General features: G+C 38.1%; 1 protein-coding gene across 1 annotated transcript in view; it reads left to right on the forward strand.

Moving 5' to 3' along the window:
* The window catches only part of GRTP1 (growth hormone regulated TBC protein 1), a 34,297-nt gene that overhangs the window by 4,414 nt on the left and 6,695 nt on the right, over positions 1-23,188 (forward strand). The window contains exons 3-5 of the mRNA XM_021545623.3: positions 3,180-3,338; positions 10,751-10,875; positions 12,510-12,606. Of these exons, the coding sequence (XP_021401298.2) occupies positions 3,180-3,338; positions 10,751-10,875; positions 12,510-12,606 (381 nt within the window). The remainder of the gene's footprint in view (positions 1-3,179; positions 3,339-10,750; positions 10,876-12,509; positions 12,607-23,188) is intronic.

Genomic DNA, 23,188 nt, shown 5'->3' on the forward strand with positions numbered 1-23,188 from the left:
CTAATTCTGACCAAAATCATACTACACAAAAGAATTTGCTTTTGGGTGTACTAGTCAAAAGTGACCAGTAGCAGAAGACACTTTATGATCTTTGATAAAATACAGTGAAAGGGAAAATAAATGTATAAACAGTGGTTATAACACGAGAACTTCCGTTCCAGCCCAGGGCTTGGCAGAAGGAAAGTCAGTTTGACTGGAATTTTATTACAGCATGTATGTGCTCAGTTTTTTCTGTTATGTATTAATGAAATAAAGCTTTGAGTTCCTTGTATGTTGTTTCCAGCTCTTCTACAGAATTTTTCTTCTAGGGCCCAAGAGTGTTTCCTCAACATTCAACATTAATTGTCAGTATCTGAAAAGTTAGCAGTGCAGATGCTTCTCAAAAAGTATTTTTAAGATTAAATAATTTTTGGTTTTAAATGTTTGGGGGTTTTTTGCTACATAACCTCGAGTCTATGCTGTAGAGTGAAACAAGGTTAATAGGGGGAAAAGGCAATGCAACAGTTGCCTTGAAGCAGAAGTCTCCAAATTCTCATATTCTACCATCAAGGACAGGCAGGTTGAGATTACTTATTTTTACATCTTTTACTGTAAGTAGCATGCAGTATTCAAGAAATGTTATTTTCTGCATATTTTTATCTTTGGGTGTTTATCGTCACTTTTAGACTTCTACCCTATCAGGTAGCTGTTTTTTCTTGTAAAAAGGAAACCACATTCATAAAGTGCGACTCCAAACTTGTGAAACTGGCACAAAGTGTCAGAGGCAATTTAATTATTTAGCGGGGGAGGGGGGAGGGTTTCCTAAAATTTGATGGTTCCTATTTTGTTAATGAACAGAAGCAAAAATTTTACCTAAAGATATTTCTTACCTATGTATGGTCTTTGTGCAGTGCTTGGAACTATTCAACAGTGCTACTTTTGAGATCAAGCCCTTGGTTTACAGCTGGCATTGGATGTGTGGGTGGAAACCCATGCATGATCTGGCTTCATCTGGGAAAGCTTCTCAGATGTAACAGTGGGAGGGTTTTCTGCAGTGTATAGAATATTGTGAGCTTCTTAGCTCCCAAGGACAATGTGGAAGGGAGCTTATATATATACATATTTGTATAAACTCAAATCTATTTACAGAATATGATATATCTATGTCTATCTACATATATAAATTATATATATTAAACTGCAGCTGTCCTCCTTTTCAAAACTATTTTGCTGCTTCTGAATGCCAGTTTTCAGATCCTAGCAAGTATTACAATGGTGCGAGGGGAAAAAAGCACAATGTAAAGAGCTTCGGCATTCCTCAGGGAGTGAGGGAGCTGGGTCAGTAGTCACTTGGGGTGATACGAGCCCCTGACAGTCTATTGCCATGAGAATGATGACACTGGGGAATAATGAGTGTGTGCAGTGCTCCAGGCTGCTTTTCCCTTGTGCCACTGTCAAAGGTTTGTCCATGCTTCTCTTGAATTTAATGTGTATTGTTGGATATCAATGTTGCCTATGCTTCCAGAATTTACAGTTGTTCCAGAAAAAAAACCCATTTGCATTATGTGCTAAAATGCTATTATCCAGTATTTAAGCCAGTAAATTTGTTTCTAGGTTCATCTGAATGTCCTCTGTTAATCTAAATGGGACTGGTTCTTGATAGTCATTCCTGTATTTGCTATGTCAATTTATAGGCTATCTTGAACATTAGAGTTCAGAATCTTGTAAAAAAGATGAAGTGGGGATTATTAAACCACCATGGAAACAAGGGAATTATTTCCAGTCTAAAAGAAGATTGTAGTTAAGGTAACTTTACAGCTAGAACTGTAGAGTCTGTAACCTGTAATATAAATCCTTTGAAAAGCTAAACAGAAACTGTACCCTGCAGACCAGGCATTTATTACAAACATGTTTCTTTGAGAGAAAACACCAGATTTTAGGTGGGTGAAATGCTCATTATGTGTGCATCTTTATGTTGGGTTTCATGGGGGAAGCAGCTTTGGGTCCTAAAGGATAGGCAGCTGTAATTAGATGAAATGTATTTAGAAGGTGTCTGGGTGAGTTGTACAGCCTTGCTTCACTCTGCTGTTTTTAAGGCCTTTAATTTAGGCAGCATTTATTACAGAACTGTGTGATTCAATAAAACCTGGCTAGGTAGTGATATTGTGTGTGGTAGTGTGTGGGTGGAATAAAAATCCCCACTTGGATTTGAGTCCCATAAAATTTAGAGAGGAGAAGTTGATGCTTTTATTGATACAACATGATTCATTTAGTATGAAATGTCTGTTTTATTTGTTATTTTCTTCTCTGCAAGAAAAGGAGAAGAATCTCAAACATTCTATTTGGGTCAGAAAAGGTAAAGCTGATTTAGGATTATGTACCCATAAGCAGCATTGACTCCTTATTAATATTTTTCATACCATTCCCAGGAGGAAGCTGCTTTTCTTGTCATTAGCCTTATGCTTCTTCCTGTAATTTTGCATCATAGTTATTTACACTGAATCATCAGCTTAAAAAAAAACCTGAAGCACACCCTTATGATGAAAATTATGCAGGAGATAAGAGCTACTTTAGATATGAAAAGACTTCCACAGTTATTCTAGGAAAACGTCAGCGGTTGCTCACTCACATTGCTCCAGTTCTTCCAGGGCTCATTTAGACAGGAGGCACATATTTCATATTCCTCAGTTTCTGCTGTAGTTCAGTGGTCAGGTGCTATGCTGAAGCCCTAGGGTTATGGTAACATGGCCATTGATGTTAGAGCAGAATGAGCAGAGCCATTGTGTCAGAGGCCACTGGTGATATAGAAAAAGTCAAATCAGTGCTTGTCTGAATGAAAAAGGACAGAGCTCAAGGGAGAAGCTTTGCTGTTTGTATCTCCATCCAGAAAAGCAGAAGAGGAAAGGATTCAAATTTTAACAAGGGAAGAGAGGAGGGAGGAAAACCTGAGTCTGAAGATCTGAGGGGGGAATCTGAGTGACAAGAACTTAGGAGTGAATCTAAAATATACTATGCAGGTGAGAAGTAAATGTTTATCCTAAAATGGTAGCATAGGAGAGAAAATATAATAATATCCAGTCAAGAGTTTTCCTATGACTTCTTAACTTCAGGCGGCTCATTTAAAATAGAATAATACAGTTGGATTTTTTAAATTATTTATTTAAAAATGAACAAACAAAACCAAACTTCTTGTCTTGCAGTGAAAAGATATATCAGGAAAGGCATCCCCAATGAACACCGTGCATTGGTCTGGATGATTGTGAGTGGGGCCCAAACCAACATGGAACAAAATCCTGGGTATTACCACAGACTGCTTGAAGGAGAGAAGAATGCCAAGCTGCTTGAAGCAATCAAAACAGGTTATTCTCTTAATAATGCTGTTTATCTGCACTTATCCATCCTATGTCCTGAAGTGTTAGAGATCAAGTTATGTCATGGAAAACTTAATGTTTCTGTAGTAGTAGTTTAAATGCTGAATTAACACTTAAATTAGATTAGCCATAAGCTCTTTAACAGCACAGATCTTTTCAGGTTCATCATGTAGTTAAAAGCATTAAGGAATGCTTTTAAGGAAGATTAGAAATTATTTGAGAAGGAATAAAATAGAAAACATTACAGTGTCATCTAAGTGATTGAAGAGTTATAACTTTGAGCCATGACACCTGCCTTTGAGTCTTTTTCTCCTTAATTCTGTCCCATAGGACACTGGAGCAGGGATGGTTGAAGATGTGGCACAGAGCCCCATATGAGGCAGGTGAAATATGCTAGGATTTAAAGTTGAGTAAGAAGACTGATAAGAAGAAGCTGTTGATAGATTTATATGAATTATAAATGGTGCAAAGAGGGTGAATGAGGAGCAATTGTTTGGTTTTTTTTTCTTGTAACATAAGAACCAAGGAGACTGAATGAAATTTGCTGTGCTGCGGGTTTAGAAGAATTGTGGCGCCTTGTTACTGTACTGTAGAGGTTGGAAGTATGAACTGGTTTAAAAAGGAATTTGATAAACTGAGAGATGGGTGAAATCCAATTGAAGGATGAAATATTAAACACTAAACATAAATCCCTGGGAGAAATGTAGGAGTGAAACACCCCTCCTCTACTAATCCATTTTCATGTGTGATTTCTGTGAACATTAATCAATGGCCAGTACTGATGGCAGGGTATAAAGTCACCCAGGCCTTAGGCTGGCCCACTGGGAGGAAAAAGGCAGTAGATGAGGACAAACAAGTAGGAGTTTGATGTTACTGATACTTGTCCTGAAACCTGCTACAACAGAGCCTTTGTGGCCAAGTGGATATTACCTGAATTGTCCAGATAAAAAGTCAAGAGGTTGGGCTCTGCTCTGGAACAATGCTGAGGTCATTTGGTTAGAAAGGTGGATTGTCTTTTTCCTCTTGTGAAAACCCAGGTACTTAAAGTTTGTGTGTTAGGGATTTTTATTCAAGTTGGATAAGCATCCAAAAACTTTTGTTTTATGCAGTTTCTCTGCCTTTTCCTGCAACAGCAGTACTTTGGGCTTTTGAGACTACACGCCTTAATACGGTATTTTGGTACATAAGCTTCATGTTCCTATGAATATGGAGACTAGCCAGAAATCTGCAGGCTTATATCTGCTCAGAACTAGAAACAGTAGAGCCCTTATTATGAATAATGAGGGAGCTAGTAAGATGACTTTATAAAGCCCACCTTGGTAAGGGTAGAGAAGCATCAAACTATTCAATTGGGGTAAAAGTGCTGCAAGAGAGAGAGTTGAAAACAATTTTTTCCAGTACTAGATAAAGACAGGAAGGGTCAGTATGTGGCTTTTCCCACAGGTTAAAATAAAATAAAAATATTTTTTTGAGGGGGGAAAAATACTAGGAGATGATAAAGATGCATTTGTCAACTGTGGAGGAAATAAAGTTTAAGAAGAGCTACTGCATTGATTGGAAAACTGCAGAAGAGAAAATTAACATGGAGCAAGTGAGGGAAAAGATAAAGAAAAATGGCTTGGAAGGTTTTGTTGGAGGGGAAAAAATATAAGGAAGACCTCAGACACTTCTCCTTCAGAAAGGAGGAACCAATGTGGACATAGGAGAGATGAAAGGAGCAAAGTACTTAAGGTGAATGTAAACTTTGTAGTTAGTGTGTTTAATGAACTTATGCTCCTGTTAACTATGCACATATTACAGTGGGCTTTGGCTGAGGACTCTAAGTGTGAATTGATGCCTGACTTTGTTTCTTCAAGTGTTGTTCTCCCATTACTGTAGTTGTTTTTAATAATAAAGCAAGGTAAGATGTGGAGTTGTACTGCTGTTTGCTTTCATGTTTGCAGTTTCCAGAATTTTCAGGCAACTCTGTGGTATTTATTCCCACAGCTGCGGAGTTACAGCCCAGCACAGTGCTGGGGTTTATAAACAAGAGAACAGCAATCACACTTTTTTCTTTTTTCCTAGTGGACAGGCAGGAGGACAAGGCCAACCAAAGACTTTATTTTAAATTCAGTTTAAAATGTGTAAGAGCCAATGTGTCCAGAAGCTGCAAACAATTTTCATGTATGTTTGAAACTACTTTTCATATGGGAAAGTCTTTGATATGTTATAATCACGTTAAAAAGGGCAGGTAGACTGTATGAAGAAGTGGTCTAATTTTTAAAGGAAGATCTGATTAATAATAGCAAAGGAAGTCTTTCTGCTAATTAAATCTGTAATCTGTTCTTTCACCATTTTTGCCCTTTAACTTCCTGATTCTGATCTGATGAGCTTTATTGCTACTTTGTTTTATATGGTATTTGTTCTTTGAACACTTTTGGTTTTTTAAAAAAAAAAATGTAGGAGAGAACAGGCTTCTTACTCTAACCATTAAAAAAGACCTAAAAGAATGCAGGTGTCTAAATTTTCATGTCTTAGTTTATGTACACATTTGGAAGGGCATGCATTCCAACAACACTTGGCTTTTCATGCTCTATTACAGGAAAGTTTAGTAGGGCAAATGATGTTGTAAGATAAGAAGTGGCTGTCCTGCTAATGCAGAGGCTACATGCTGGGTGCAAAAAGACTGGATTGTAAGTTGTAGCTTCCTTGGGGTAAGCTCCCTTTAGACTGGGTCATTTTGAATTTTAGCTCTTGTATCTTATCCATTCTCTCCATTGAAAAACACTATTGAACAGAAGTGTGTCTGCAAATGCTCAGGCACTTACATATGCAGCTGATCTGTGTTTCCACTCTTGCATTTCATGAGGAATTGTACGTGCTGTGACGGCTACGATTTTATACTGGATCAGTCAGTCCCAGAGCCTGGGCTGTGCTGTGTGACAGCTGGCATAAGGATCTGACTATGGATTGGATGATAGTTGCAGGATGACAGGGTCAGAAAAGTAACTCAAACAATGGTCATTGCCATTTCACTGGAGACAGGGAATATTTTACTATTAAAGCACTAAGAAGCTTCTCTGAAGCATCTCTGGAATTGGGAGTGGAAGTTGGGAATTTTCAGGTGAGTTTAAAGCATTTAACTGTGCAAGAGGAAGGGGAAGAGCATTGTCAGCTCTTGTGGCTCTCTGTAAGAGGAGTCCTATCAGGTCATATCCAAACAGCTGCCTCATGTGGTCTTTGGTCTACTAGGACAGCTAAAGGGAGAACTCAAGGAGTAAAGTGTCTAGTGACACTTCCTCAGAATGTTCTTCCTAGTCTCCAGTTATCTGCTGTTTCGAGAGTTGCCTAGACATGTGCTGCATGTTTGTACATAATAATGCTGGATGGGAAAAAAAAATTTAAAAAACCTTCTAGTTGTTCCTTTTTCATATGTTTATCCTGCTCATGATTTTGCAGATTTATGCTGTCTCAATGCTGTTAAGCATCTCTTTCTAAATTAAGGAACTTTTATCCACCTGGGTTTATGCTATGTATAGTAGCCATTTTATATCTGTGGTCTTCCTAGTTGCCATTCTTTTCTGTAATTTCTCTAATTCTGGTATAATCTTTTGGAGATGAAGAGGACTGGAATTTGTGTGTGCTTCTCAGATTTATACAGTGGCAATATTGTTCTTTTGTAGGAAATCTTAACCTTGTTGGCTTTCTTGATTGCTGAAAGCTCTTGAACTTTTACTTGGTAGTGGGGGTTGTGAGGCTCAGGTTTTCTGACTTTAGTTAATGAAAAATTTGGCCTTAACTTAAAAAAAAAACAACCCCCCCTCAAGCCTCCAAAACAATTTATAGTTCCAGGTGTTGAAGGAAAAAGTTTAAGGATAAACACCCAGTTATAACAAATCTAAAATACCTTTTAAGTATACTGTTTTTACAAGTTGCAAATTTATCACCTAACTTCATTATTCTGGATTTGCAATGGAGTTTTTGAGTGCTTGTAGTTGGCAGTTGAAGTGAAGTTTTGCTCTGCTCTCTTCTATGTAAAAAAAGAAAAAAATCACCTGCCTGGAAGCTCTTCAGAGCAGGTGCACATTACATATGTAGCAGTGGCAAAGAAATTACTGTAAGTGGAGTAGGATATGTTAGTTATAAAAATACTTGTGTAATTTACTGACCACCTGTGTCTTGGAGTGGGAAGTACCAGGATATGAAAGTAAAAGTGCCATGGTTTAGGAAATGTATTCTTCAGTTCAGCACTCCCAATAAAACCACGTGCCAGTTCCTCTCCCCACCTCCAGTTGGCAAAGATCACGGGTTGGGATAAGAACAATTTACTGGAAACAGCAATGAGATGTGAAAAAGAACAGTAACAGCAGCAATATTAATAACAAAAGGTATATGAAACAATTCACAGAGAAGGAAAACAAATGATAATAGACAATACCAGGTAGCTCCCCTCTGCAACTTTTTTCACTGGATGGAACCCCTTCTCCCTGGAGGACACTCTTTTTCCCAGGCCCCTGGCAATGATGAGTTGGTGTAGAACAACCTCCAGGCCCTATACCCTCACCCCCTCCCAACTACTGCAGAAATGAACTCTGTCCTGGCTGGGATCAGGGCAAAAAGGAAGGATGAGATAGCAAGGTGAAGAAGGTTGTCTTGTAGATGCATAACTTTTAAAGTACCCTAAGTAGGAAAAGCACGAGACTGGTTCCAAAAGCATTGGTTTTCTGGACTGTGCTTTCAAATCTCTTTGCTCTAGAAATATCATCAATGACTGTGGTTCTTGGTACCAAAATAGACGTCTGTTTTATAAACGGAGGCTAATGTATTCTGCGTGTTTGTGTTACTGAATGAGGTTGAAATACTGCAGACCCATGAGAGGAAAGAAAGAATCCAGTGGTCTTCTCATGGTTGCTGCACAGAGATAAATCAGCAGTAAAGTTGGTTGTTTTATAGCAGCATAAAACTGCCAGCTCAGAGAGAGCTGAAAGATTGTAAAAAAATTGCTATTGGGATTTAATCTGAATTTACTACAAAAGAGTAGCTAGTTTTTCATTGTGACCTCCTTCCTGCTTCTGTGTTCCCATACCTAGTTTATTTATAAGCATCAAATCTGCACATAATGAAAAGATAGTAATAATTTTGGGATTTATCTATCAGTGTAAGATTCTAATGTTCATTTTGCTGTTTGAAAAGAACCCTGATTTTTTTTTTTCCCCCCAAAACTGGACTAGTTTGAGGCTGTGTTCCTGTGGACAGAATGTCTATAAAGAGTCAAGTAGATTAATGGACGGTAGGTCAGAGGGTAGGCTGTGCAGAGCATGAGAAGGAGGTCTTCCCTGGAAAAGATGTATTTAAAGTGGATATAAGTGGTGAAGCCAAATGAACAGCCCATGCCTGCTCCTTCCATTTGCCTCAAGTCATCTCTGACCTTCATCTTGTAGCGTGGTAAAACTTTGGCTTGTGTGTGCCTGTGGAGGGTGGAGTTCCCTCATCTTGAGTCAGAGGAGCCTCAGAACTGGGAGAGGAGGGAGAGCATGCAAATGCAGCAGAAAGGGCAGGATGGAGAGGGAAGGAATGGGATCCTCTGCTCCTGTGCTAAAAGGAATAATCTGGCACAAGGAGTCCTGTGAAACCATGCTCCATATCTGCTATTAAGGGTAAAGCTTTTTAGCTCTTGTATCTTATTTTTTCTCCCTATCCCCTCACCCTAAACTAAAATATTGTTACTAAATATAAAGGAAAATTTTAAATCCTTCATAAAACTAGGGAAGGCTTCCCCCAGTCCTTGTGGGAAAAGACATGCTCTGCAGTCAGAAAACAAGTTGCAGCTGATTCTCTCAATTGCAGGTTGTGAAATTACAGATGAGTTCAGTCTGAGTAGTCCCTGCTTTGTATGTGATGGACTTTTCTTACTCTCCCTTCATCCTTTCTCTGCATAGCTGAGGAGATGAGCCATGGCTAAAATTCAGCATTAATCTTTTCTGTAACATTCTGCATATACTTTAATGAAGAATAAATTCTGATTGTGCAAATACTCTGCTGCCTAATCTTCCTACCAAGAAGAAACAAAAGAAATTTATTTATCCTGCAATTGTCTGTTGTTCAGGTCCTCTCAAAAATTGTCTTTTTTCCCTTGTGTTTTTCTTCTCTTACACATAAGAGGTGAAGTGAAATATTTTCCTGCAAATTATTTGTTCCCTTTAAAAGGAAGAGATAGCAATGATTGTGATAACTGCTTCATGCATGTGACTTCCACTACACTATTCATGATTTTGGGGAGCTTTCTTCCTTTGGTTGCTTATAGCTGAACTTTGTGTCAAAGCTGTAACTGACTTCTTCCTTTATGCCGGAAAAAGCTGATAAAAAGTGATAATTCTTAGGACATGAAGATCTGTACAGAAGTGCTGTTACTGAAGTTTGTTTTTAACTTTAACCCAATTTATTGTTGTTAAATATAACCCAAACAACTACTCATATTTTATTAATAACTCTGGGGTTTTAAAAGTCTTCAAAGTTACTTTTAGATGTTTAAGTTTGAGAGAAAAATTCTATTTAAAGATCAGATGCACGTCTCTGTGCAAGTGACCTTGGGTTTTCTCTTTATGGAGTGAAGCAGCCCAAAAAATAAACTCTGCCTGCTTTTTTCCAACAACTAAGGGCTGTTGCTCAAACTTGCATGTCTAGTTTTTAGACCTTTGTAGGGATTAATGTTTGGTCTGAAAGAAATTATTGGTTGGAAATGTCAGTAATTGCATACTCATTACTTGGTTAAGCATTGAGTTTGAAGCATGTGGAAATGTGCTCTGTTGCTTGGTTATCAGAAACCACTCCCATTTTTGATGATCTTGCACCAGTGAAGACACAAGTCTTCTCATGATCACATCATGGAGAAAGTTAAATTTTAAAAAGTGATTTCTAAGTGGAAGTTGGCAACTGTGGGAACAGGTCTGGTGTTTTTTGGCTGCTACTGTTTGGTAGAAGTTCACTGAGTAAGTCAATTGAAAGTTCATCTGATTTGTTATGAGAATGTGCTTTCCTAGAGGCAAACTCATTTCATGCCACTTGACTTGATATGCTTGGCATGTCTTGTGTCTGTCAGTCTAAATACCTGGTTTGCTTTCATTTTAAGACTTTGCAGTCAGACATGGAAGGAGTCCAATATGCAGGAGAATTTCTCTAGGTCTGCTTGAAATTGGTTTCTGTACACTAATAGGATTATTCTTTCTAGGAATAGATTATCCTTGAATGCAAGTGCCCTTTTAGCCAAAATAGAGATAAAGCTGTTTCTTAACATTGATCCACCAAAACAGCAGTTCATAGTGAAGCTTCAGTTGTACTTCAGAAGACCTATAAAAGTTTTTTTGAAACTGACAAGGAGCAGCTCTTAATTTTGGGTTTGTTTTTTTTTTCCTTTTGTTTAGACATGAACAGAACATTTCCAGATAATGTAAAATTCCGCACAACTGCTGATCCGTGTTTGCAACATGCACTCTACAATGTATTGGTAGCATATGGGCATCATAATAAAGCAGTAGGATATTGTCAGGTAGGTAATCATTGTTTTGTAAACAATGCTGCATTTCACCAGTGCTAACTGTTCTTGTCCATTTGAATGTGTGTTTTTACAAGCACACCCACAAACTGTTTCTGTTTATAAACTGGTCCTGGGAGGTTATGACTGGTTATGAATACTTCAGGCAAATTCAAATACCCTTCTGAATTTCTCAGTGGCTGTTCTTGTAGACAGCTTGGTCAATTTGGTTCCATTTCCTTGTCCTGCCAGCTTTCCCTATACAGGCCATGGTATGTACAAGGCATCATGAGGTCTCAATTTCCTGTGTTTTCACTGTTACATTTTTCAAAGTACAGAAAGACCAGCATTAATGTGGCATCATGTACTCAAGGGGTGGTAGCATTATTTCATGCCATCGCTCAATATAGGTAACACAAGTAGGAAGAAGATTTCTTTGAAATTCAGCCTGATAATTGCTTTCATGGCAGCTCAAGAAAGCTTCTGTTGTCACTGTCAAGTACTGTAAAGTTTCCTGTGGGACACAAAGAATGTAAGTTGATTCATGATAGTCTGACAGTCAAGAAAAAAAAGTCTGTCTTTAAGGATCTTAAAGAAGCAGGCACTGTCATGAGAAAAATGTGTTTCAGTTCACTTATTAAGTTCTCTCCTGTCTCCTCAACTTCCTGAGCAAGAACGTGTGTGCTAACATATAGCTCATTTTAGCTGAGAAAGTTATGTAGTAAATAAAACTACTCAGAAGTTGAAAGAATATGAACAGTATTTTTTGAAATCTTGAGAGAAGACTTGGACTTAAACCTACACTGAAGTCTCTAAAATTTTTTTTTCTTGTGTACTCCAGCTAGTTTTGTACAGAAATTTACTCCCATTCTTCAAAAGATCAATGATTTCTATTATTTTCAGTAATATGTATTTATCAAAAGGTATTTTTAATATTATGGTAACAACAGAAGGGGTAGAATTACGAAGACTCAATTTTGCAAGTGTCTATATAGAGGTAGTTAAACACAACATAACACACAACTTCTAAACCATAGTAGCTTCTACGTGTCCAATTGTTAATCATATATTTTGGTACCTTTACTAATGAAAGAAGAACACTTTAAAAACTCTTGTGTGGATTCTTTGCACATCTGGTCTCCTCATAGGATCAGTGCTTTTATATGTATCTGTGGAGTACTGGAGTTATTATGGAAGAAAACAGTTTGTACACAGCCTTTAGATGAGTTAAGCAGCAAAAGCTGCTGGAACTACATCATTTTACTTAATGTGTTTTGGTCAGACATTCTCCTCCTGCAGCCTCACTATCTGCCTGCAGGTTTGTTGTGCTTGTAGTGCTCATCTAATACAGCTGTGTTTGGGTTCTGATCAAAGCAGCTTTCAGTTGCATTGGGCTTAGGAATTAAAAGAAAAAAAGCAAAATTGAAAGTATAGACTGCTAAACCTTTTCTTTTAATTTTTCTTTCCTTGATCTTTGTTAGTAATTCTTGTGTGTAGGTTTAGCAGGTTACTCAACCAGTGGCCTTCATTACTTAAATGGATTTAATATACACAATTTGTAGAACTGTAGTAATTTAGCCCTTAATCAAAAGAAGTAAGCTAGATACTGTTAAGGTAAGTGTATGCATCTCAAAACCTTTCTATTTCAGGGCATGAACTTCATTGCTGGATACCTGATTCTTATTACAAAGAATGAAGAGGAATCCTTTTGGTTGCTAGATGCTCTTATTGGAAGAATATTGCCTGGTATGTTAAAAACATAATTTTATTAATATTTGTAGCTTAGCTTTTATCTTTGCATTCTTCTCAGCTGTAGACAATATCTACATCTGGCCTGTCCAGTAGCTTTCTGAGTTCCCTTGTCTGGATCTCTGGGGTTGCAGGAGGTGTTTACACAATCAATTCTGTCCAGTGTATAAGCTGAACCTCAATGCACATGTGAGGTGGTTTAAAACCAGAAGCAGACACCAGGCACTGCTATATTTTTTACTCTTGTGAAATGCATTTGGGAATGTTTTTTCTTGGAATTTAATTCTAGAGGGAGAATGGTTTTATCGTGAATTCCTATTAGAATTTCACAGGTCTGACTACAGATACACCTTTAATGTAGGTGGAAGGTCTCATTGGAAGACCAGTAGGAAATGGAGGATTCCTTATTAGCCTAGTTTTGCTTTTGCACAGATTTTTATCTTAAATGGTCAGAGGTGGAATTCAGTATTACACTGTCAACTAGGTACTGGTCAAGGTTGATTGAAACTTTCACTTTTCCTTCTGTCTGTTCATGTTTAAGATTAAGCAAAGAAAAAAAAAATGGTTCCCTAGTGAACAGAAAGGAAAGACCTTGAGAAATAAAGAATAGCTGAAAGATTCTTTTTATGCTTTTGGATGACTGTAAGAAATTATTTTACATTGACTACACCATGTAGGAACTTGGATTTTTCTTGTGTGGAAACAGTGGTTGGACTTTATTTCCAGACTGAAAGAGTAGAGACAGGCAGGGAATGCTATGAATTGTTAAGTCAGTCTGCAAATATTTAACATTATGCAGCCTTGAAGTTTACTTTCAAGCTGTAAAAATAGTCTAAAGAAATCAACTGACTGTTGCTTTTGTTCAGCCTTGAGAGCTCTAAGCTGTGCCAGCAGGTAAGAGACAGGGCTGCTGTCTGCCCTGGGACCTGCCACTGCCTTGCATGGTATTTGTGTGCTTTGACATGACTGTGTCAGGGATAAGGCATTTGGTAAAAGGCAGGTTTATTGTGAAGAGATGTGTGGAAATTCTTGCTGTTAATCCTTTCAATAGTCTTACACACTTTTTTTTGAGGCAAAGGAGGTAGAGTCAGAATTCTATGTTTGTTGGTAAACCTTTGTTTTTTTTATATCTTTCTACACTTTACTGATACTTTTGGCAAAAGTTGTTCTTATTTTTCCCTCCTAGCTGTTGACTTTATCTTAGGCAGGTAGCATTGGTGATGAAAAGAAATTTCATAACATGTAATGCAATTACTGTGTATAAAGTAGGTGTATATTTACTGAAGTTATAGGTATATTTTTACTTTTCTGTAACAAGATTGTTGTCACTGACTTTAGCCTGGGTCCAACTAGGCAATATGAATCTTCTATATAGTATGAATATTTGCATTGAATAATACAAGGCTTTATTGACAGAAAACTTATTGCTGATGCTCTTTCCCCCCACCCCAGATTTTAAAGAATGTTTTTATCCCTTCTATTCCCACCACTCTCCATGTAGTTTGATTTGTATATTTATAAGATTCAAGGCATGACAGATAAAATAATTGGCATAATTTCAGTGAAATACTGTGTCTGCATATGTGAGAGAAAGAATCAGACAGACCATATTCATAAAGCAACTCACTCAAGTAAATACTGCCTTTCTGTTAACAGTGCAAGGTATTGCCCATTTCAGTTTTAAGCCCTATAATTATTTGTTAGGGAGTCAGAGAAACACCTCTCAAGATCTTAGATCTTGAATGTTTTCCAGGTTTTCAGAGGGAATGCTAGGAATCAATTTTGTTGGATCCCAACAGTTTGATTAGCCAACATTTTTCCTTTAGTTTGGTTGCTGATTTGGTTTTCTTGATTTGTTTGCATTATAATATACATGTTTTCCCCCTGTCATTGCACCAAATATGCCTCCAGGTCATGTCCTCATTTTTCAGTGTGTTCTGTCACTGCCGGTTAAATCAGTGGTGCTTTAGTACAATTTAGAAATCCATTCTCTGCTCTCTGCCATGTCTCTGTGGGTGCTTCCTCCCCTGCCCACACACATTTAATTACATTAAACACCTGCTCCAGAACCGTGATGCTGACAGTGGTTTTCTTGGTCAGCAGATCAACTAAGCCAGCCACAGATCAATGGCATTGATTGGAAAATGTACAGTGTGACAGATGGGAGCATTCTGGGGAAGTGACAGAAAATAGGGCTCCATCAGTAAAGGTTTTCTGGCTGAATTGTTTTGTTACATCCAAATGAAGATAATGCAGCTGGGAGAGAGAGTCAGTAAATTAGGCTTTGGTTGATTGGTAAGAAGAGTTGTGTGCATGCCTTTCATTTGCCTGAACTTTGATTTGTCCAACACTGCTGGATACAGCTGGGTGAAGCCAGAAAGTTCCTGCTTCTGCTGAGGGCAAGCCTGTGCATTTCTGCCTGTTGTCTGTCAGCTGCTCAGCCAGGGATTTGGAGGGATTATCATTTAAGCACAGCAAGGGGGAAGAGAATTATTTGTTTAACTGAAGTTTTGGTGTTACCAAGTTTTTTTAATTCCCATTCAGACAGATGGCTGCAGAAGACAGCATTGCTCACAAGAAGCAGTATAGATTCAATACAAACTCAGAGTGATGTACCTGCAGTTTATACACAGCATAGCTCTAATGTTTCTGCTCTATTCTGTTCATCACTCTGATCCTCTTTGAGAAGTTTTGGGGATTTTTTTTTGTGCTTTTAAGGAAAGAGTGGGGAGATTTATTTAGAAAGCATTGGTTAGGTAGGACCTTTTAACTGTGGCACCTCCGTATGTAAGTAAGGGGGTATACTTGTAATATTTTACATATTTCTGATTAAATGGTGAGATTATGAGACGAAAAGCTCAACAATTTGGTCTCACTTCAGCATGATGCTTATGCTTATATACAGAAGAATAATCCCCTCTCTCACCTTCGGTGTTCTCAGTCTGGAAGCAATTGTATATATCAATGTATATTCTAGCAAATCTATTGGACCATTATACTGGAGTTACTCTTACTGAAAACTAGTAGTAGAATACTTCTGTGGTTGAGAGAGGTCTTATGAGTTCTGCACTACCCTGTTCATGGCCAATTTAATATCCTTTTATTCTAGTGTCAGTGCCAACTCTTGAGGGTGAGAAAAGTCTCCCTCTCTTTTGTGCTTACTTTTCATGTATTTGTAGGATGCATCAATTTTGGAGGTTTTTTTGTATGGCGATGCTCCTTCACTCAAACTCTTCTCTTGTATGAAACTTTTCTCTGTTCCTGTTTTAGCCTAATAATTATTCTGTTTGCTTGATTTTTCTAATTTTTATTTTTGTAAACCTGATCACAATGGCACACTTTTATTTTCTGGTGGAGAATCAGCTAGTGCCTTGTGCAGTGCCTATTTTCACAGTGGAAAATGTTTTGCTTAAGAGAGGAAAGGTGTAGGATTTTCCTTGCCTTTTTTCCCTAGTGGCACTCTGGTTTTGATTTGTGATCTCCATCATAATGCATGTGCTGTTCCTTCTCTCTCATTGTCAACAGATGTTTTTTCCACAGCATTTAGGACTTCATAACACCTTTTTGCTGAACTTTATTTGCACATTCGTGTTATTTTAAATGTCATCATGTCTATTACACCAGGCTTTCCACTGTTACTTCATTGTACTTTGTGTATAGTATCTCTTAGTTTAGTGTTGTCAACAAATACCAGCTTTTTCTTTTTTTCCAATATTCTTAATAAAAATTCTAAATGAGGTGTTGCATTCTTCAAGAATCAGTCTAGCAATCTTTCTTCAGTCTCATTACTTTTTAGCAGGTTCTTGTAAATTTTTTTTGCCCATGTGTACTGCCTGGTTGTTTATAAAAAATAAAAAGAGCAGAGTTTTGAATGATTAAATGGTCACCAAAGTAGTAGACTGCACTGAAGTATCTGACATTAGCTGCAAGTGCACAAGGTGCAAAGCAAGGTGCCACTCTTTTTAGGTGATCACACACTACATTATTGGTGTGTAGTGTAGTGACTGCTGGTTAAGGCAAGTGGCTGCATGCTGAGATAAGATAATCTCCCATGTTTGTTCAGCTCTCTGACTTGCAATTGTATCAGTCAGAGACACACAGGTTGCACAAGGGAATAGGCATGGTAAGATACATGAATATTTGATGTGAATGGCATCAAAGCTACATATCAAACTCTTGAATATCCTCCTCTTTTGAGTGATTCATGTTACAACAGTCTTTTGAGTCCCATCATACAGACTTCCAGGTCTGACAGGAAGGACCACTTGGGAAATGCAGAAGGCTGTCCTAAGCTGTAAAGTATCTCTGTGTAGACTGTTTGCTTTTAATTGCAGTTGAGCTTGTATTTATTTTGTTCTTGTGGCTGAATTTATTTAAATACCCTAACTGGGTATTGCCAGGGAACCTCTGAAAGCAGAACTGGCTTGGCAGCTCCATCTTTTCAGATCTGTATCTCCAAGGGAAGTGCACCTCTTCACAGGAAGTGTTTTTATTTAGCTGTGCAGATAGAAGAACACTGCTAGACCTAATCTGAATTGAATTTGCAGCCTAAGATGGGACTGTTGTGATGAAAAGCATTTCCTTTCAGAGAGAAGACCTGAGCACCTCAAGAATGTGCTTTTGGTGTGGAAAGCTCCTTTCAAGGCTATGTGTGACAAGCATGACACTATGTTTGCAAAGTTTTTTATGACAACTGTGGGTTTTTTTGTAGTACCATCAACCCAGAAAATTTCAGCAGATCGATCAGTTCTGGGCTGCTTCTTTATCTTCTTCCTCTGGCAGCTCTCAGCTACAGATCTGTGAGTTGGCAGGATTCTCACTCATCCATTGAATTCCTCTGTGACTGCATTTGAAGCCATAGTGATATGCCCCTCTGGCCTCCAGCATCACATCTGGTACTCAGAGACAGGAGCATTTTGCTGGTCAGCTGAATAATTAAGAGTTTTGAAATACAGGACTCCATCATGTTCTACTATTAACCCCCAGCCACAATGAAAACATTAATGTCTGAGCTTTAGAGGTCAGTTGAATATACCTAGGAATTAAGCATGCCGTGTCCTGTTAAGCTGAAGGTGGAATGACAGAGTCATGTGCCTGTATTTAGAAACCATGATGAGCCTGAAATCCTCATTACTTACAAATCTGAACTGCTAGGGTATTTGTGAGACTTGAGCAAACAGGAAATGAGCAACTGATAGTGTTATTTTCTTTTAAATTACACAGGTATTTATACATTTGAAATAATTTTACTTTCTGTATCATATCTCTCTCCCACCCAGTCTCAAACCTCATCAGTAAAAGAACAATCTGATTTAGCAGGTGTGTTTTAGGTTGCTGGGTAGAACTCTTACACTTTTGTATGAAACAGAAGTTTGCTGTATGTGACAAGAATATCCATGCTGTCAGCCTTACTTTTGTGAGGAAACATGCAGCAAAAGCACCCCAATGTTTAAAAACGCTGAAGAATATTGTGTTCCTTGACATGTGTCATTACACTACTGTATTTACACTGGAAGCAGGACCTATTACACCAAGGTGGAGTCAAGAATGCCTCCTTCATTTTAACAAGCAAGCCTTCATTGATATAATTTGATTATTTTGAAATAAAGCAATTTTCAGTAGGCCATCTATGGCACTACTCTATGTGGGACTGCAGCCTTTGGCTGTCTGTGCAGACAGTGCTATTTGCTTGTTTATCTACCCAGTAAATCAAAGTTTCATCCCTTTCAAAAGCCATCAGCAAAATAACTTGTAAAATTAAATCTTAATTCATCTAGGACTGATCAAAGGTAAAATTCCATGGCTGCATGCAAAGGAGGAAGGTAGGTAGAGTGGCATAAACACAGAAGTATGGGTTTGGGAGAAGAGGTTCTGGGTTTTTTGTGACATGGAAGAACCTATTAGTAGCCAAGCCTTAGTATGCAGCAAAAGGCTTACTTAGTTCATGCTTTATATTTTATTAGAGTAGCCATGCTGGAGGGAAGTTCCGGGGTTTTTTTAAGTATTTATTTGATTTTAATCTAATGGCTTGAGTTGTGGAAGCATTCATGTGCATGTGGTATTGAAATGATACTTTTGACAGACCCATCTCCATGTTAAAGGGATTGCACTGTTATACCTGCTCTGTTAATGCAGCAAAGTCATAGCAGCTTTTTTTGATTTTTGTTACTTTCTGATAGTCAGCCAGGGCTCTGTGTGTTCAGTTACAATTTTAATAAATGAGCCTTCCCAAATATGTCACTTTGACAGTAAGAAGCATAACGTATCAGCTGACAAATGTATGATGGGTTATATGTGCTCAAAGCAGATCCATATAGAGTATACAGTTTTATATTTTAACTTGTGAAATCCCAGAAAATGTATTAATACGCTTGAAGTTATCTGTATTAAGTACCAAGATTCATAAAACTGGAAATGTAACTGGAAATCTAACTTTCCATGCAAAAAAGCCAGGTGAGGAAATAGTAGTAATTCTTCCCATTGTGGCCTTTCAGTACTTGAAGAGAACTTTAAAAAAAGGTGGAGAACAACTTCTTACAGGAGCAGATAGTAATAGGACAAGGGGGAAGGGAACACTTCGATTAGATGTCAGGAGGAAATTTTTTACTCAGAGGATAGAAAGGCAGTGGAACAGGCTGCCAAGAGAAGTTGTGGGTGGTGCCCCGTCCTTGGAAATGTTCACGGCCAGGTCAGGATATCTGAGAGATCCCAGACTTGGTTTGAAAGAGTAACCCTGCCACCATTGCTAGTAGTGTATTCACACTGTAAATCAGTCTTATTAAAAACACTTGCTATATTTTTTAATTGAAATTTGAGTTGTCCTAATTTGCAGGTATTGCTTTTTTTAAGACTTTCTCCTATTCTATTGAAAAGCCTACAATGCCTGGTGTATTTTCTCTGTGAAGGTGTTAAATTTACTAATAATTTTTCTTGCATAAATGCAAATAAAGAGGTTCCTTACAGAACTCAGTTTTTCTAAATATGTCCTTTTCTTTCATGTCTTCTCCGGTTCTTCAATTTTCTGCCTGAATTGTGAATATCAGAGCTGGGTACAGTTTTCTAACCTCAGTTTTGTTAATGTCATAATCAGAGATGATATATTCTCTCTTCAGTACAGAATATATCCAAGGATTGATTTGGCTTTTTTGAGCTAAGATGTGTCTTCTCTGGATTTATTGTATTTGCAACTTGAGATACTGTAAAATTGATATTTTTCAAAAGTTCAACTCTATTAGTGTTGGGGTTTTTTTCAATATATCATAGTAGAAAGATGCACTGACAGCAAGCTTTGATACTGTTTCAAAATGCAATGCACATGCAGCATAGGTGGAAACAATCTCTTGGTGTAAGGAGATGTGCTTTGGGAGTAAAAGAAATTAAATGAAGAAAATCATGTACAGTAGTAACTTTTGTCTACCTCAGTGTACAAGATGTGAGTGTTTAGTTTGAGAGATGCTTAGAATATGTAACCTTAGTTGCACTAGAACCATATGTGTTGGTCCAGCTCTGTTTTAAGGTGCTTCTGTCTCAGTCTCAAGTAATGTGCTTAGTGGCCCCCATGGTGGGACTGTAGCTTTCTTGTGAGGAGCTGATGAACACTGGGGTTCTTCTTAAGCATGAGAGGATATCACTGCTGTGCTTTGTGCTCAGGTGTCAGTGTGGTCAACTGACAAAATACCTATTCTTCCTAATCCCTTGGAGGAGTTAAAAACACAGATCCAGGAATCCTTATTCAGCTGAAGTCATCAGTCATTAAGACTCATTATAGAGTTGTAAGCTTTTTTTTTCAAGTTTGTTTCCTCAACAGGCATGATAAGCAGTTGTAGTCTTCAATGCTTGTTCTTGAATTTCCTCTCAGTTTGAGGACATCAGTGATAAAAGCCTGTCAAAGCGCTTTGTGAGTTAAAAGCCTTGGCTTCTGGGCCAGCCCCATAAGCTGCAGACTTCTCCAAACATGCAACTCTTCAGACAGACACAATTCATGGGGTGCAGTGACTGGAGTCAGGCCAGGCTATTTGGAAACCAAGTGGGGAATATTTTGTGTGTGCTGTGTCTGTTGGTGCCTGTCAGCTCAGTGATACTGTGAAAAAGCTGCTATCAGCAAACGAAGCCATTCCAACGGCAGCAGATACAAAGAGGGGCGAGAGGGAAGAGAGGAGAGCAGCCAACAGTATTTTGCTCAGTTATATCTAAGCTATATGGGAGTGGTTTGGTATCTGTAACTTTAAGCTGGACTAGTTTTAAATGATGCAACTGTCTCTACTGAGCAACACATAATAGAGCTGGTACATAAATAATTAAAATAGCCAATTTAATTCTCTGTAACTAGAATGTCTGAAAGTTGCATTTGTGTTTTCCAAACATGCTGCTAACTTCAGTTTGTTTCTCTGGGGGGTTACACATGAAGGTTTTGTTTCTTTGTATTTCATCTCTGTCTTCTGTAATGTCTGGAAGGATGACATCTTTGCCTGCCTCTTCATTGTCTTTCTAATTAACAAGCATCCTTCTTTAGTTTCCAAATGGCAGGTAGCTACTACATCTGTTCAGAATCCCACTGTGCCCTGTGAAATGCAAATGGGAAACCAAAGGCTCTTTCAGTTCTCTGGGATCTATTTTCCAAGTTTGGGACTAGAAGCAAAAGATGAATAGAGGCAGATGGCATTATGTAGAAACAAACACTGCCTTTTTGTGCTGCTGGAAAGGTGTTAATAGTAAGTCATTTCTCAAGATATATTAAATATCTTATACAAGATATAAGATATCTTACCTATATTCAATTTATATCTAGATACACGTTCTGTGTAATCTCAATACCAACCAATAAGGATCTATAAAATGCTAGCATTCCCATTTTTTAAAGACAGTTCAACCATTCAAAATAAATTTGATTTCCTTATATTTTTTTAAAACCAATGTTCAGTTGTGAATGATACAGCTAATGCTGGTTGTGGTGTGAGTTCAGTACCCCAGGACAGAAATACAGTCAGTTTAATTTGAAGGAAAAGATAAAATATAGCTTGAGCCTGATGCTTGGTTTGTTAGATTTTTTTTTTTCTGTTCCCTGGAAAATTAGGAACTTCTGTTTTAAAAATAATGTAGTTAAGAGGTTTTAGCTTGCCATTTAACCACATATCTGCAGGATATCACTCTGGACAGGACACCTGCAGGGGTCACTCTGGCCTGATACTGCAAAAAGAATTGGCAGTACTCTTGGGTTTCCTCCTTTTCCTGTTGTGGCTTTCTGATTTCTTCCCAAATGTAGATTGCTCCGCTTTTAATGTAAGGCTCATGATGTAGACACTTAGAAGACACAAAAGCTGGTATATTTTAAGTGTTTGTATTTTTCCCCTACAAATGCACATGCTGGAATGTTTTGGGTCTGACTCAAAACATAGGAAACGTAGAACTGAGTGCTTTTCATGAAATTCTGTTCATGGAAACCTCTGAATTTTCGTGTCAGCCCTTAGGCTTCCCCTATTTCCCTCCTGGATTCCAGTGAGGTCTGGTAGCAAATGGTATCTCTAGCAAGGAGATGTTCTTGAATGGTGCTTGGTGGTATAAAAATCAACTATTTCTGCTACTACGGGAGAAAGAGAGAACATTATTATTATCTCACACACAACCACCCACCCCAGTTCTCATGGACATTTATAAACATATTCTTGTGAATAAAATACTTTGCAATGTGTAGACTGTGAGAAGAGCTAAACCAGCCAGTTTTTAACTTTCCAGTTGATTTGCATCTCCAAGACAAATCATTCTGTTCCAGGTTGGGCTGTGTAGGCTCTTGAAATAATAGAAATGCTGCCAGATAAGCAGCAGAGCTGAAGGCTTGTTTTGGGTATTTTTGTAACACTTACAAATTTAGTTCCACTAGGAATATGTATCTTTAACCTGACATATACACAATAAACTGGAAGGATTTTTTTTAACTTCTGTATCTCTTGACTCCTAGAGATAATTTAAGACTATAAGAGTATTGCTTCTTAAACTTTTATTTTTGGAACCTCTTAATCTATTTATAATAGAGAACAAGGTCATAGAGTCCCTACAAGCTTTATCCTTATTTCCTACAAATCTTATTACTGTTCTGGAGCACAAGCAGCCAGTTATGTCTTAGTCCTGGACATTATGGTAAGATCCAGAGGTGCTAACTATTGTGACAGGGAGACAATGAAATGCAGTGTTAGGAGTGTCTTTTCCAGGACAGGTTTCCAGCTCAGTGACTGCATGCCACAGGCAATGCAGTGTTTGTTACAAAAAGCCCTTTGAACAAGGGAAAAAGTCTCTTCATGTTGTCACCTGTGTTGTAGAGTAGCAATAAAGTGGCCTGGCACCTGGTGGAGCTGGCTTTTCCTGTTTGCTGCTTGACTCCAAGAAGAAGCAGCTGATGATCCCAACAGAGCCACAGGGCTACACTGCAGTTCAGGGTCAGGATTTTGATGAGGAAGGCAGGATGAATTCCATGTATGCCCACATTGCCCTCTGTTACACTCTCAGGCACTCCTAAACTTGGCAAGGCATCCAAAATCCATAGGCTGGTATTCGGAACAACAGATTGGGCAAAGCACAGGGGTAA

This window comes from Lonchura striata, chromosome 2, assembly GCF_046129695.1.
Source record: "Lonchura striata isolate bLonStr1 chromosome 2, bLonStr1.mat, whole genome shotgun sequence".
In the NCBI taxonomy this organism is placed as follows: domain Eukaryota; kingdom Metazoa; phylum Chordata; class Aves; order Passeriformes; family Estrildidae; genus Lonchura; species Lonchura striata.